The following is a 15,986-nucleotide window of genomic DNA, read 5'->3' as shown; positions in this document are numbered from 1 at the left end:
ATAACGTAATACATTATAATGTAATATAATATAGCGTGTTATGATATAACGTAATACATTATTACGTAATAAAATACAAAGTAATACTATATAACGTAATGCAATATTACGTAATACGATATAACGTAATACAATATGAATGAGGTGTAGAACGTGAAAGGTGCCTAATGAATACTCGGCGCTTTGTTCAACAGTTTATTTATTTGCTTTACCAGCAACTTCACAACTCTCGACTCGCCACTCCTACTGACGACTACCAATTCACAACTGCTCTGTTGATCCACTTGCTTTCCTTTGTCATCTTTTGATATCCCCACTATGTCCGTTTTTATATCCGTCGGCGATCATGGTAACATACGCCTTCTGCCCAATATTTGTACGAAGGGCAAAACGTAATATAATATAACGTAATATAAAATATCGTAATACAATATAACGTAACACAATGTAACGTAATATTATATAACGTAATACATTATAACGTAGTACTATATAGCGTAATACATTATAACGTAACACAATGTAACTTAATATTATATAACGTAATACATTATAACGTAATAATAACGTAATAACGCGGAACTAATTCCTTTATGAGAAATTTAAAAAATTATATTTCTCGGTCTATAAGGCGAATTCTTGAACTATTCAGGAATTAAATTGAAGCTGAAATTCTCAGAAATTATCTCTGTAGAATTACATGAAATAAGTGCAGTGCTCTACTTTGTGTACGGTGATGCAGTCTACCAGTGAATCAATGGTACTGACAAGAAGCAAAATTTTAAACTGATTTTTCACTAATTCATTGTATATTTTTAAATATTTATAATAAATGTTACTAGATAAAAGTGTAAAAATACATCATAGATTTTCTAACTTTTTAATGCTAGATTTCGTCTTCGTAAGAGATATATTTGAAATTATTAAACCATTGTCAGGTTCTTGAAAATTTTCAGATATATTTGTGTTAATTGAATTCGTCCTCTCGCTATTAGAATTCGAGTTTTGTAGCTTTGGTGTAGAAGTTCTACCTTTTAAGAGAACTGCTTGCTCTGTACTTTTACTAGCTTCTTTAATAGATATCGAAGACACGTCACTAAAATCTGGTAAACCGTAATTACTATCGAATTGCTTCTTAACAGGTGATATTCTTTTAGCAGTATTCATCGGTGTTGCATCAGAATTCGATGATGAGCTCAAAGCGCTTGCTTCACGTGTTTTTTTCAACGTCGTAATCGCCCAACCTAGACCAAGTTTTTTAAGAGCAATTTCCATTTCTTCCGGAGATGATGCATATTTTAATATAGTAGAAGATGGGGTACTTGCTATTTGTGAAACACCCGATAATTCAGAAAAACTATTTGAACTTGTAGATGTGATTTTATCCTTATTATCTTTACATTCCTTATTTGCATCAATACTAGGATAAAAAAGCTGCAATTCCTCTATCTGCGATGATTTTTGATTAACCGTGTTACGCTGTAATTTTCTATCGTTCATCTCCTCGGCAATACCTTCTCTTCCTTCGTTTTTACTTCCCATTAAATTTTGATTTCCTATATTTTTAGATGTTTTAGGTGAATCAAGAAATATCGAGGCCTCTTTTACTAACTCTTTTAAAGATAATTTTGTAACTGAAGAATTACACAACTTTTCTGCACGTTGATTATGTGAATTAAGCGAAGAAGCAATGTGTTCGGATGGCTTTACTATAGCAGTAGATTTCGTTATTTGACTCTCTGCTACCTTCTTCGCTGATAATGGACTTCTGGCATTATGACTTTTATTTACGGTATCCGGCGTGTCGAATTCAATTATCGTTGATAATTCATGACCTGATGATTCAATTTCCGGCCTGGAATTCGATTTTATTATAATCGTACCAAAAATGTAAGATTAAATTATGAAAATATAAAAAATATGAAAAAAATAAAATTTTACCTATATGGCCCACTAAGTAAACTCACTGGTGGTTTACTTCTTCCATTAGAATGTGCTAAATTATCTACAGCTTTCGATACTTTTGGAATATCAGTTAGCATTGGAACAAAATCTTTAATCCTTTTTGACTAGAACAACATAATAATTGACAATATATAAATAACTAAATAATTATATATAAGTTATGTAACAAAATGTTGTGCTAACAGACAGAAAAAAAGTTTATTTAAAAAATGTATTCTTCATATTCGATTCATTATGATTTGTTATGAAAAATTGGGGTCCATTCAGTAGTACTATACTTTCAGTATATCATATTGTATTTAATTATATAAATGTTATTATTACTAATTAAAAAACATAAATTATACCTCTTTATTAGAATGTTTCCTTGTAGTTGTATCATTTCTTTCTATTCTGGAAATATTACTTTTAAAATCATCATTATCCGTTGAAGTTTGTATGGAATGTTTTATAGTTGAAATTTCTTTTGATGTAATTAAATTATTATTATTGAAACCTTCACTTTGTTCCAAAATTTCTTTCGATATTTTTTCTATCAGTTCTTCCTCATAATGTTTCATCAGTTTAGTATCATGTTCTGGTGTTGATGTTAACACTTGAGCTGATTTATGTACTTTGAATCTATTCAACTGAATATTCACTTTTTCCTCGTTTATAATCTTTGGCTTGGCTCTTTTTTTTTCTACTTCTATTTCTTGTTCATCAGGGCAAATTACATCATCGGTTGTTGGAGTTATTGTTGTTTGTGTTTCTTTAATTTGATCAGGTTCTTCTTTAATTGCCTTGCTTTTAATAATCCTTTGAGATTCGATTAATGTTTTTGCAAGTTGATTATGAATCGCTTCTATATTTTCTACAAGTTTATGAACATTTTCCAGATCAGACCTCTCTCGTGGCTCAGGTAACTGCATCAAACTGGTTTCATCAAGTCGAGATGGATCGATCATGGACATTTCCATACCTAAACAAAATCATATAATAATAATTTTCCTCTCCTTAAACTTCATTACTTAATTGTTAGTAATTAATAGAAGTAATGTACCTCTTTGTTCATTTCGAACTTTTTCAATAAGATGTGTCAAAGAAATTATTCTCTCAGCGCACGTAGTTTGAAGATCTTCGTACTTTTGTAATATCTGTGGGCAATTTTTTAATGCATAATTACGAATTTCATCAAATTTAGTATGTTCTTGTTTACATTCTGGATTATTACATAAACAAAATCCTAATGAAGCTGGAACTTTCAAATGTACGTCGTTAATCTTTCTTGATAATGGACGATCATTTTGCTGATGTTGAGATATATCTGTTGATGTTGAATAATCATTTTTGGTGGACGATGACTTGTTGTTAATATTATTATTATCATCATTATTATATGTTTGAGTATCTGTGGATGGATATCTAAGTAATTTTTTAATTCTAGCTAGATCAGGTATATTTGAAGGCATCCTCATGGTACGTGGTGATGGGGTTTCAGGTGTTGATACTGGACTAACATCTCTCCTCAAAAGCCTTAAGCTTTCGTTTGTTGATGAATCTAACAGTTCGAGAATAGAGATATTATTGCCTAACGCTTCAAATATATCTCTAGGCTTTACTGGTGGTGGACTAGCAAAAGACGTTGATGAGTCTGAAACATCCTTTATTTTAATTCTTTTTGACTTGGATTGAATCCATTGTTGTTTACTCGTAGTGACCTGTTGTTGTTCGTGAGTGCCCGTTGAATAAACCTGAGTACTTTGCGTATTAACATCTACAGCAATTTCTGCAACCGGAGGTGGCTGTACTTTAATATTTAATCCACTTTTATCCACATACATTCTAATCTTTTTACTAGGCACATCTTCCGTACTCGTACACCTTCTTGGACTGCTATATTGCGATTTCGACAAAAATTTTGAATATTTCTTTGTAGGAGTCGAAGGTTTGCATGGACGAGTTGAACATGATTTGTGACATATTTTTGTCGGAATTGGCTTCGATGTTTTCATGACGTACTTTTTCTTTTTGTGCGTTATTTCCGGGCTTTCTTCATCAATGTCAGTAATTCCGTTTATTGTCTCAGAACTTGTTGATTCGCTACTGTCTACTCCCGCTCTAATAACCGTAATTTTTGGTTCAATTGGGTAATGGTCTGTAATTGTCTTAATTTCATCAGTAACAGAAGTAGATTCACTTTCCTTCTGTGGCACCAATTCTACTTGCGTACTTTTATCTTGAGCTACAGTTTCTCTACTCTTATCTCCTGTCATAGTTTGTACAGCAATTTCTACTTTTTTCACAGATATATCACTTTTTTCTTCTGTTTTATCTTTTTTACTTTTTTCATCAAAAGATGCATTTATGACTGTGATTTCTGGCGATATAGGTTTTTGGATAGGCACGACTTGAGTAGGTGACTGAGTCTGAACTGATTTATCTCTTTCAAACAAGGGCTTTATAGATGCATTAAAAATGTCGTTTGGTAAATTTGCTCCAAATTCTTGTAATAACAATCGCTTCTGTCTTTCAACCTTTTTTAACATATCTAATATTTGTTCTTCACGTGAGATTCCATTCTCTTTGCATTTGCTTTGTGGAATTTTGCTAGTTTCTGTACATTGACTAAAGCAACATGATTCTTCCCAATTAACACAATCATCTATGTTTTCATCATGCTTTCTTGGTGTAAGAGTAATTTGTCTTTCTACAGGGTACGACGTACATTGTTCTTCATTTAATAACGTTTTTAGTGCACGATTTAATTTCGTTTTGTGTTGGTCTCGTAACATTTTTCTTCGTTCTTCCTGTACATATGTATCTTTCTAAATAGAAATTGCAAGAAGAAACATTGTAATTAATGAGACATATGTATATGGTGAAACTTGGAACGTTAAAATAAGATATATACCGGATAATGTTCGACTTGACTGGCTTTTAATTTACGTTCTTCATTTGTAAGTTGATCTAGATGTTGCATAAGTGTTTGATAATCCCGGCGTACTTTTTCTCTTAATACTGCATCTTCTCCTCGTTTCTTCGCGCTGTGTTTACGACTTTCTAATACGCGTGTTTGAACAGTTTGTGCTTGTTCAATTTCTTGAGCCAAATCCATTGCACTTGGCTGTGAACACATGTTTAATATCAATGAATATTTTTTTATGTTCCTTTTTAAATTTTCATGAATGGCTAATATATCATATGACTAGAATGTAAATACAATATTTATTATACTACTCATTGCAAACCTCATCCCATGCTTGTATTTTTTCAACTACACCAGTTGGTTGATCATACACATTACTATGATGCTTTTTATGATCATATAAGTGTACTTTATCAGTAGTTGGGCATTTTACATATCTTGGTGTTTTTGTTTCTCTGTTTATATATTGTTCGCCACTATCAGAAAAATATGATGAATCATCACTAAATGAACTAGAACTATCACTATTAGTAGAATCTGAAGTTGTTTGTACATAGTCATCTGGATTATACCTTTAACATCCAAGATATTTGTTAAACATCATATTCTTTTTAATTTTAAGTATTATAATACATACCTTGTTGTTTTATCTTTTATCTGAATATTTTGTACTTTTTGTTCAGAAGTTTTATTGTCAAACTTAAGTTCAGTAGCATGTGCAGTTTGTGCAGGCAATAGTTCTATAACTGAGTTAGGAGTAGATTGCTGTTCTAGAATTGGAGAATCATTTTCTTGAATTTCTTCTATTGTTTTTGCCTTCAATTTAACTGGGGATTTAACTGTGGATTTAACTGGAGATTTAATTGCAGACTTAACTGGAGATTTAGCTGGAGAACTTATCTTAATATCATTTCTTACAACCTATAAAAAAGTTCCAATATATATATATATACTTGACTCTACTGATGTTATATCAAAGTTATTTAGAAATAATATACTTTTATATTGGTTTTTGTCTTCCCAGGTGATTTCTTACAAACATGTTTCTTCATCTTTTTAGACATCTTTTCTTGTTTATTTTTCTCTTCAGTTTCTTTCTGAATAGATATACATATAGTATTTTCTTCAGATATTGTTTTCTTGGGAAGGTTTGCTACCATTGTAGACCTAAAGTTCTCTATTTCTCTCACTTGATGTAATCTTTCTTGACGCTGTTGTTGTGTATTATCCGTCTGCATAGATTTTATTTAATCACTCATAAATTTTATTCTAGCACAATGTATGAATATTTATAAAAATTCTCTACAATGTAACTAAATGTATGAAAAAACAAAATTATACCTGCTGAATATTTTTCATTTGCTTCATTGCTTCTTTTCCTCTTTTTAATGCTGCTAATTGATTCTTCCTAAATTGCTCCTTGATCAATGTATCATGATCTGGTTCTAATGTAGCAGACATATGTGCTTGACCAATATCTGCCATGTCCTCTTGATATTTCTGTTGAACTTCCATGATTTTTCCATTGTATATTTGTTTCAAACCTAAATTATCATTATTTTCAAGCTTTCTAAGTTCCTCTTTAGCTATGCATTTTGTACGTTTCAAAAGTCTATCTGATATTTCTTTTGATTGTTGGCGCACCTGTGCAAATTTCTTAAGTGATTCTTCCAATCTTTTTATTATTAATCTTGTCATCAACCATATTAATATTTTATCTACTTTTAATGCAATAAAATAATTACTATAATGTTACAATATTCAATACAAAGTATGTATTTAATAACTTATATTTATATCATTAATAAATAAAGATTGTTTCTTTGTACTTCATTATTATTATACATCTCATATTTCTATTTCATACTTTTTAAATTTATCTTTTAATTTTTACATAATTCATAATATGTGTACCTGCTCCAAACGTAACCTTCGTCGACGATCACGCTCATTTTTCTTAATTTGATCTAAATCAGATAGTACCATTCTTCCTCTGCGAATATTCAAACGATTCCCATTAACAGTAACATTAATAGACATAATTCATTCAGGTAAAAGCTATCTGTTATTCGAATAGATTTATTATAAAATATTCCTTAACTCGAATTTAAAATAGTAGGAACGGCCATTCTTACATTCCACCAATCAACGGAGCATTGTTCCTAGTGGTTTTGTAACTGTACATTCACGGCGCCGTTAGAAATTTTTACGGTAAAACTTGCGCGCGTGTAATTCAAACATAAATTACTAAGAATTACTGATAACATCTAACATATTTACCGGAATATTATTTCTTTTGTCGATGAATTTAATGTTTATAACAAGGTAATATATAACATATAATAAAATCTATAATAAGATCAATTGTCTATGAGAAGGTCATAGAAATAAATATATAATAAAATATCTTATATTCTAAAAATAGTAACTTTTTATGAATATATATATATATATAATTATTATACATGTTATAATTATCACCTATGCAGACAAGTGCATAGCGTGATATAATTGTTTTTTGTTTCATAACATATATCTAGGGGAATATAATTTCTTGAATAAGGATTCATGAAGTTACTAAAGAGTAAAGCGTCAGCCTTGTATCTTGTACAGTCGGTATCACGGTCGTGGTCGGTATTGTTACAAACAAGCAATATTCAGTGGCGACTACGTACACGCTTGAGATATACACTTTATCATTTAAGTATTACATATCCTTTGCGCTTCTCAGTGATGAATCCATTCAGGTGATTAATGTTTGCCTAAACAAACCGTAAATCAGCTACGAAAATATTCGCTAGGACAAAAGTTATCGTTTCATTTATAGCAAAGGTGATGATTGTAAAGTGAAACAATCAAAGAGGGCAAGGAAAGATATCTATATTACCTCAAACTTCTATCAATGTGTATAGTGCACAATTGTATATTATTGAATTTCCAAAACTTTTTTAACAACGTTCAAAATTGTTAACTCCATATTTATCTCATCAGTATTTGCGATGATCTCTGATAAAATTATCGCATTTATGCTTACAGAGAAAATCTAATAATTGTAAAAAAATGTGTATTATTAAAAAATGTCGATGAAATATTTTAAACAATGATTGTAATTCAGTTTAAAAAAGCAGTTTTAGGGACATATGGTAAGTAATTGATGATATATTCCGTTTAATTTTCGATATTACAAGAGCAGATGCATATCTTGATAAAAAACTATGTTTATCAAGCTTTAATAAGAACTATTTTTGTAATAGTCCTAAATGTGTAACACCTAAATGATACTGGAAGTTTAAAATATCTATATAATGCAAATCACTGCAACAGAAAATAATGAATCGGTATTGGTTGTAAGTCAAGATTTTGATTTTCATGAAAGCTGTGAATAATCCATTTTGAAACAATGCATAAATGGAGTACCTCTTCATTATAAGCTCAGTTGCTCAGAGTTTCTAAACAATCATTGTGTTTTGCATGTGTATTTATCTTTCCTTTTATTTCAAACAAATAAAGGTATTAGAGGAAAAGGAGAAAACATGTAACCTTATTATTTTTTTTACCTATTATTTATTATAATAAACATAACTTGTATGAAATTAATTTTTGTATCATCATGTAGCTAATCTAAATTTTATTATATTTTGTTATTATTATATAAGAAAATTGAGTTTATCTAGAATAAAAGACTGCAGTAAAACAAATGGTGACATTTCTTCATACTGATATATTCACTTTTGATCTCAAGCTTTCTAAGTGATACAAAGCTAATATTTTTGGTACAAGAAAAAATACAGTATAATTAATATAATTATATGATATTATTTTAGTAATATTTCATATCTAAACCATATAGTGTATTGCAATATATTATTGATTATATATATATATATATATATATATTCTTTTACTTTTTACAATCGTATTATATATTTCAATAATGTAAGATAGTTGTGAATATTATAGTTTTGTATACATTGTTTCAAATTTTCTTTCTCACATACGTTTCAGATTAGAAGAATACATGGAATCAAAATGGCACGTAGACGTAAAAATGAAATGAAATCATCCGTAAAAACATCACTTAAATATGTACCTGTTCGAAAATCTAGTAGACAAATAGCCAAAAAGCAATTAGAAGAAAAAAAGATTAATGGAGATGTTTTACAAATATCTTACTCAAACAACTCAGAAGATAGTAAAAGTACCACAGAATACCAAACCCAAGTACTTCCAAAAAAGAATCAAAATTCTTTAAGGAAGCATAACAAGCATAAGAACATTTCTAATAGTAATGTACTTGCAATTAATGAAGAGTGTTCATATTCCACAACATCCCAGTATAAAAAAGATGCTAGTGAAAGTGATAGTCAAGATGGAATAGACATTATAGTTGATCAATCTAATAAACTTAGTCCTGAAGATGTTCAACAAGTAGTTGTTGGTAATCCGAATAAAGAAATTGTAACTGAATCCGATTCTGCTGAAATCGAAATATGGCCAGAAGATGTAATAGAAGAAACTGTAATATGCGAAGAGATGGAAGTTAAAGAAGAACTTAAGGGTAGTGGTTGCAGCTTAAAACAAAATGACAACGTAATTGTAAAAGAAGTATTAGTTGTAAACACTCCCTCTTTAGAAACAAAAAATTTTGTAGAATACACTGTGATACAAAATGAAAATGGCATGGAATCCATGTTAATAGAATCTGATTCAAGAAATACACCTAATAATGAATGTTATTGCAATACGCAAAATGACGTGTGTAATTTACATAAAACGGGGAATTCCATGCCAGCCTTATGTATAGATGTGCCAATGACTTCTAATGATAGAAATAACAAATCAACTAATTTAGAAAAATCATATACTCATAGTAAGGATATAAGTAATGATCAAGGAGACCCATATGCAAATAAAGATGCATATACAAAAAGGTTGCAAGAAACTTTATCTAAAGATGATGTGTTCTGTAAGATAGATAACAAATTAGCAGATATGCAAATTAGTGAACCTTCAAAAGAAATACAAAAATTAGTTAATGATTTATCCAATACAGAAAACATAATGTCTCCATTACAAATTGCTGGAAACACAGAGAAGGTGATACCAATGAGTGTTGATGAAGAAAGCAGTTCCTCAATACTAGATAAAATGGAACAACTGCATCAATCAAATAACTCTGCTATATTGGTTGATATTGTAGAGAAAAGTATTACAGAGTTAAATAATGATTCTTGCAATGATAAGATGGACTGTACAAATCAGCATTTACTAAAATCAAAAGTATTATCAGATAAAAAAAATGGAAATCAACGTAAAACAGTACATTTGCAACAGGTTAATGAGGAATTGTATGGTGATAGTGAAATGGATAGCAAAATTGATGGGGAAGATACAAAACTATCTAGTAGCAGTGATAATAGTAATGATACACTATTATCTATGAGTAACTGTAAATTAACAGAATTTGATACAAAATGTAATAATAATTCAAATGATATCGATAAAAAGGTTGAGTTTAGAAGCAGAAGTGGTAGCACTGACACAACAGGTTCAGAAAGTGGATCAAATAGTTCTGGTGTAAGGAGGAGTAGTAGAATTAGGTCAATTGGTTTAATGAAACAAAGGTACGTATTTTAATATAATATAAATATGTAAATCATATAAAATATTTTTTTAAACAAATTAACTAAAACAAACAGACTTTCTAATCATATTATTGAAAATATGTATACACGAGTTTAGGTGAATTTAAAACAAAAGGATGATTTGTTTTTATGCCATTTTATAGATCACGAGGACGTGGTTTAGTTATGAAACCTAATGTAGATATTTCAAAAACTAGTGTTCAACAGGAACGAGAAAAAGTAGCTAATAATGTTGTTTCAATTGCTCAAGAAATGAAAATGGATAATATATCTGAATCACAATTAGATAAAGAAACTAATATCAGTAAGACAGTAAATACATTTGAGTCTCTTACATTGCTAGCAACAACTTGTAATACTACAGGCTACGATTCAGATTCCTCTAAACCTGTTAAAGTAAAATCTCGTTGGCGAAGATCAAGTGAACTCGAAATGGGTGGATCAAATACAGGGACTGTATCTACATCAGCAATTGGATCTGTATTTGGAACTATAATTGCAAATATATCTGAATCCGGATCATGTTCAACTGTTAAAACCACAAGTGGATCTTTAATAGATATTAATTCTTCAGATTCTCCATCTGGATCAGCAACAATTACAAATTTTCAATCTAATACAGAGACAGAACAAACAAAAGAGGTATCGACATCAGTTAACAATAATAATATTGTGCAAATTCCAAAAACTGTAGGTGCAAGAATTTTATTACCTATGGTTCCTGAAATAAAAGACAGAGAAATGGAAGAAAGGCTAAGTCAGTTTGAATATTTGCGTGAAAATTTATATTTGACAGAAAGGTATGTAAATAGAATAAAGCCCATGAAATTATGATATGTATAATAATAATACTTTTAGATACACAAATAAGGAGACGAAGAGAATGGTATGTGATTGCTTTTTAACAGAAGAAGAAATTGAAAGAGGAGAACTAGGTTGTGGAGAAGACTGTCTAAATAGACTTCTTATGATAGAGTGGTACATATTATATATTCATACATTTAAATTAAATGTAAAACGTTAATAAAAAAATAAGCTTTATACAATATGTTATGTATTTTCTAGCGGCCCTCGATGTGTAGTAGGTGATCGTTGCACAAATAAAAGATTTCAAAACTGTGAATATGCAAAATGTGAAGTATTTAGAACAGAAAAAAAGGGGTTCGGATTACGAGCTATGGTTGACTTGTTAGCGTAAGTAAGTTTTTTTTACAACTATAATATAATAAAATTCTTTATTAATAAATGCTATTTTTAAAAATCAGAGGAGAATTTATAATGGAATATGTAGGTGAAGTAGTTGATCCAAAAGATTTTCGACGTAGAGCAAAAGAATATTCAAAAGATAAAAATAAACATTATTATTTTATGGCATTAAAATCAGATCAAATCATAGATGCAACTCTGAAAGGAAATGTTTCTCGATTCATAAATCACAGTTGCGATCCAAATTCTGAAACTCAAAAAGTAAGTATAATTAGTAAAAGTAAATTCTAAATTATATATATAGAGCTTTATCTTTATAATTGATATTTGTACAGTGGACAGTGAATGGTGAATTGAGAATTGGCTTTTTTAATAAAAAATTTATAGCTGCTGGTGAAGAAATTACATTTGACTATCATTTTCAACGTTATGGGTATGTATGTTAATAGTATTTTAATTGATTAGTACTTTTGTACATTAATGATATGTAACAAAGTATGTCCCTTGTGCAAAATTTTATTGCACAATTAGCAAAGAGGCACAAAAATGTTTTTGTGAAGCACCCAATTGTCGCGGTTGGATCGGTGAAACGCCTGAGGAAGAAAAAGAAAAGATTGAAAAGAAAGAAAAACGTGAGAAAGATATGAAGAAAAAGAAAGGTGAAAAGAAACAAACTGATTATATGGAAGATGAAGATGTGAGTAATATAAATATAATTTACTGTTTTTACTAATTTGAACTATTTAATAATTCATTTGATTTATTATTAATATTATTTTAGTTGGAGGAAGAAATAGATAAACTATGCTCAGGTGGTTTGAAAAATAGAGCCCATACATTGACATTAAGTAGATTAATGGTACGTAGCAGAGAATTAGAACACAGAACACGGCTTTTACGTCTCATACAAAGCGGAGAACAGCCATGTCGAAGATTATTTTTGGATTATCATGGTTTACGTTTGATTTGGAGTTACGTTATGGATATTTCTACTAATGATTCTGATGAAGCACAACAGTTTCGACTAGAAGTTTTGAAAACCCTAAATACACTTCCGATCCCCAATAAAACAATGTTAATGGATAGTAAAATTTATAATGTGGTAGAAAAATGGTCAAGACGATTGTATTTTTCTTTGAGTGGAGATTCTCCTGAAGATGATCAAGGAAAATCAAAATCAAATAGTGATGAATTATCAGTTAATTATGACAGTAATGAAAAAAGAAACTCTTATCCATTGACTGATACAGAAAAACAAGAAAATAATATTGAAATTACTGACATAAAATCTGATAACACAGATCAAAATCTTATTCCTGAATTAGCTTTGAGTCTTTTAGCTGAGTGGTCAAATTTAAAAGAAGTTTTTCGTATACCGAAAAAGGAAAGAATTGAACAAATGAAAGAACATGAGAGAGAAGCAGATCGCGGATACAGAGAAGAATTAGAAAAAGATGAAAAAAGAGGAACGTCGTATGACAGGCATAGATCTGATAGATATGGGAGAAACGAAGTAGAGAAACGTGGGGATAGAAGACGAGGACGAGAATCTCCAGAATCTGAACATACTCGAACAAAAGATAAGAGAATAGAAGAAAGAAGTAGCTTAGTTCCAATTCCGCGAATGACGAAATACGAGCGCAGACAATTATTTGCTTTAAAAGTAGCTAAAGAGGAAGAAGAACGACAGCGTCGTCAACAGCAAGAATCGTGGCAAGATCATGAAACTAGATGTTTGGCATTAGGTATAGATCCTCATACCACGGCTATGGTAGACCCACAAACAGGATATCCTGTTTTTTACAATCCATCAATTGGACAATGGCAACAATATCCTACACAAGGTTTTAATCCATATATATATATATATATTTTTATACATTTATGTTGCATAGTTCTTAAATGATGTAAATCCAAAAATTTGACTTTATAATGAACAATTTCTATTGGTCTTAAAAGAAAGGATAATTTGTCATAACTTATACTTATGTATATTATATTTCTTAAAAGCCATTGAAATTGACTTACACCATTTAGAAACTAAATCTATTTCTTCTTATATGATTATTTCATTCATATAAAATTTTATTATATTATAGATGGAGAAATAAATCAGCAATGTACTTCAGTGTATGTAGCTGGACCACAGGCAGTATCTAGCCATACTCAATCCGGAATGGTACCGCAAAGTTCACATGTCCTAGCACCATCAATTTCTTCTGAAATATCACCTGGCATGTCGAGTAACATACCTTCAGGTGTACCTCCAGTGGTGTACACGTTAAGTCAAACGCCTGTATATAATCAAAGCACAACAGCTTATTCTTTACTGTCTCATTGTCATCAACAATACCCCGAAGGCCAATTGCCACTCTCGAATAATTTAGTTTCCAGCGGAACATCGGTTCCGCTCCAAACCGAATCTCTTTACGAACATATTGAAAAGCAATCAGACCAACAATTTTCTGCTACATTCAGACAATCGCAGCTTGAAGCACCTCCTATAGATTTACCACCCAAATGGAAGAGTGCAACTGATAGTAGAGGCAGAACATATTATTATCACGTAAAAGAACGAATATCGCAGTGGTTGCCTCCTCCGCCAGATCATATTGGAGTTCAACCAGATTCGTCATCGACTTCAGAATCTAGTGAAGAATCTAGTTCATCCAACGAAGAAGATGAAGAAATTGACGAAGACAATAACGAAGAATCGAGAAACGAAGAGTTAAGCTTAAATAACACTTTGATAGAAAAATCGTTAAATGGTTCTAAGCATAATGCACCTAAAAAAAGTGCGGTTCATAATATAAGCGGATGTTCAGGTCTTCTTCCGGAAGGCAAGAAAAGAAGAGAAGGTTTAGTTCAAGAAAGAATTATTAGCGTACGTTATATTTCATGTTTTTCTTTTTTATTACAATTAATACGTATTATTGTATTTATTCTTATATATTATGTTTGTATATTTTATAGCCACGTCGAGAAGAAGACCGTATGGATCACAAAACGCACAAAGGGATAAAGGAGAAATTACGACGTCAAAAAGAAAGAGCCAAGTTTAAAGAACACGTTGAAAAAATACGAAGACATCGCCGTAGTAACAAATCTAAATCGCATTCACGACACAGTTTAAATAAATTACAACTACCGTCGTCTGATTTATCCACAATGTCAGAGAGAAAGATTAAAGATACTTTTAGGATAAATATGGCGAATGTCATGGTACATTTTTTGAATCCGTATAGGAAAAACGATTGTAAACAAGGTAGAATAACAAATACGGAAGATTTTAAACATCTCGCTAGAAAGGTACGTTTGCAGAAGAAAATCTTTTTAAATAAATTTTTTTACGAATTATATCATTCTTTTTTTAAAGCAGTAATGTTAAATTTAATTTTTAAAAAATCTTTTCTGTTTTAGCTTACACATTTTGTACTTGCAAAAGAATTAAAACACTGTAAAAGTGTCGATGAATTACAATGTAATGAAAATGTTAAACACAAAGCTAAAGATTTTGTACGTAAGTATATGAGTAAATTTGGCGCAGTTTATCAGAAAAGCACTGATGAAGATTAGTTATGTAACTTATGACATGAAATTGTTATTTATTATACGAATCCACTTTAAACATTGTAATATATCTACTAAAAAAAATATATCTAAGTAATGCCTGTATGTAGATATATATATCTGTAATTATCATTATTGTAATATAGACGAATTTGTACATGCTTCATAAACATTCTGGTAATTTAGCCATTAAGAAATTAGGAAATTTCTAATTTCGTACATTCAATGTATAAACTTTATATTTTCATTTGGTAGATAATAATATGTATGTTATATCTTTAAAAAAAAATGCATTTTATGTCCTGCTATAATGTACATCTTGCATAATTATATTAAGTATTGATTTTGCCTTTTATTATCAGTTTTAAAAGATGACACTAAATATTGTATTATGAAATAATTAATATTAAAAGTCTTAAATATTGTACATAATTATAAATTGTAAAAGAATTTTTAACTGTTTCATAAAAGTAAGTTGCAATTATTATCTTCTTAATGTGTATAAAAAGCAAACGAAATTAAAAATAATAAATTTTGCATTTACAAACTTATTTTCTATCTATTTAAAACTTTATGTATTATAGTTTTTTAGATGAAAGCAATATATGCAAGTTTCAACGAAAAAAATGTTTGAATAAAAGAAATTATTTATTATTAATAGACTACAACTTATTGAAATTGTTTCTCAGAAG

At 29.9% G+C, this 15,986-nt stretch overlaps 2 protein-coding genes across 6 annotated transcripts; one reads left to right on the top strand and one right to left on the bottom strand.

Annotated features, from left to right (window-relative positions):
- Positions 1-6: 6 nt before the first annotated feature.
- LOC126925889 (probable histone-lysine N-methyltransferase CG1716) lies at positions 7-15,845 on the top strand. Of its 5 annotated transcripts, XM_050741871.1 has the most exons (13): positions 7,411-7,620; positions 7,701-8,016; positions 8,879-10,497; positions 10,662-11,318; positions 11,377-11,496; positions 11,584-11,712; positions 11,784-11,985; positions 12,060-12,157; positions 12,256-12,421; positions 12,506-13,568; positions 13,824-14,608; positions 14,698-15,033; positions 15,145-15,845. In XM_050741871.1, the coding sequence occupies exons 2-13, from the start codon at positions 8,014-8,016 to the stop codon at positions 15,298-15,300; spliced, it is 5,334 nt and encodes a 1,777-aa protein (XP_050597828.1). In that variant the 5' UTR covers positions 7,411-7,620; positions 7,701-8,013; the 3' UTR covers positions 15,301-15,845. The 5 variants fall into 5 exon arrangements, with proteins under 5 accessions (XP_050597826.1, XP_050597830.1, XP_050597828.1 ...); XM_050741869.1 differs by lacking the exons at positions 7,411-7,620; positions 7,701-8,016 and adding an exon at positions 7-760; XM_050741873.1 differs by lacking the exons at positions 7,411-7,620; positions 7,701-8,016 and adding an exon at positions 7,057-7,198.
- Positions 183-6,973, bottom strand: LOC126925890 (uncharacterized). Its single transcript, XM_050741874.1, has 10 exons — positions 6,788-6,973; positions 6,215-6,517; positions 5,872-6,105; positions 5,511-5,794; positions 5,196-5,445; positions 4,859-5,071; positions 3,008-4,772; positions 2,313-2,926; positions 1,942-2,069; positions 183-1,855 (listed from the first exon to the last, which is right to left on the bottom strand). The coding sequence occupies exons 1-10, from the start codon at positions 6,911-6,913 to the stop codon at positions 862-864; spliced, it is 4,911 nt and encodes a 1,636-aa protein (XP_050597831.1). The 5' UTR covers positions 6,914-6,973; the 3' UTR covers positions 183-861.
- Positions 15,846-15,986: the final 141 nt, after the last annotated feature.

This window comes from Bombus affinis, chromosome 16 (assembly GCF_024516045.1).
Source record: "Bombus affinis isolate iyBomAffi1 chromosome 16, iyBomAffi1.2, whole genome shotgun sequence".
NCBI classification, from domain to species: domain Eukaryota; kingdom Metazoa; phylum Arthropoda; class Insecta; order Hymenoptera; family Apidae; genus Bombus; species Bombus affinis.
The sequence above is the reverse complement of the archived record's forward strand: the minus strand, read 5'-3'. Positions and strand labels throughout refer to the sequence as shown.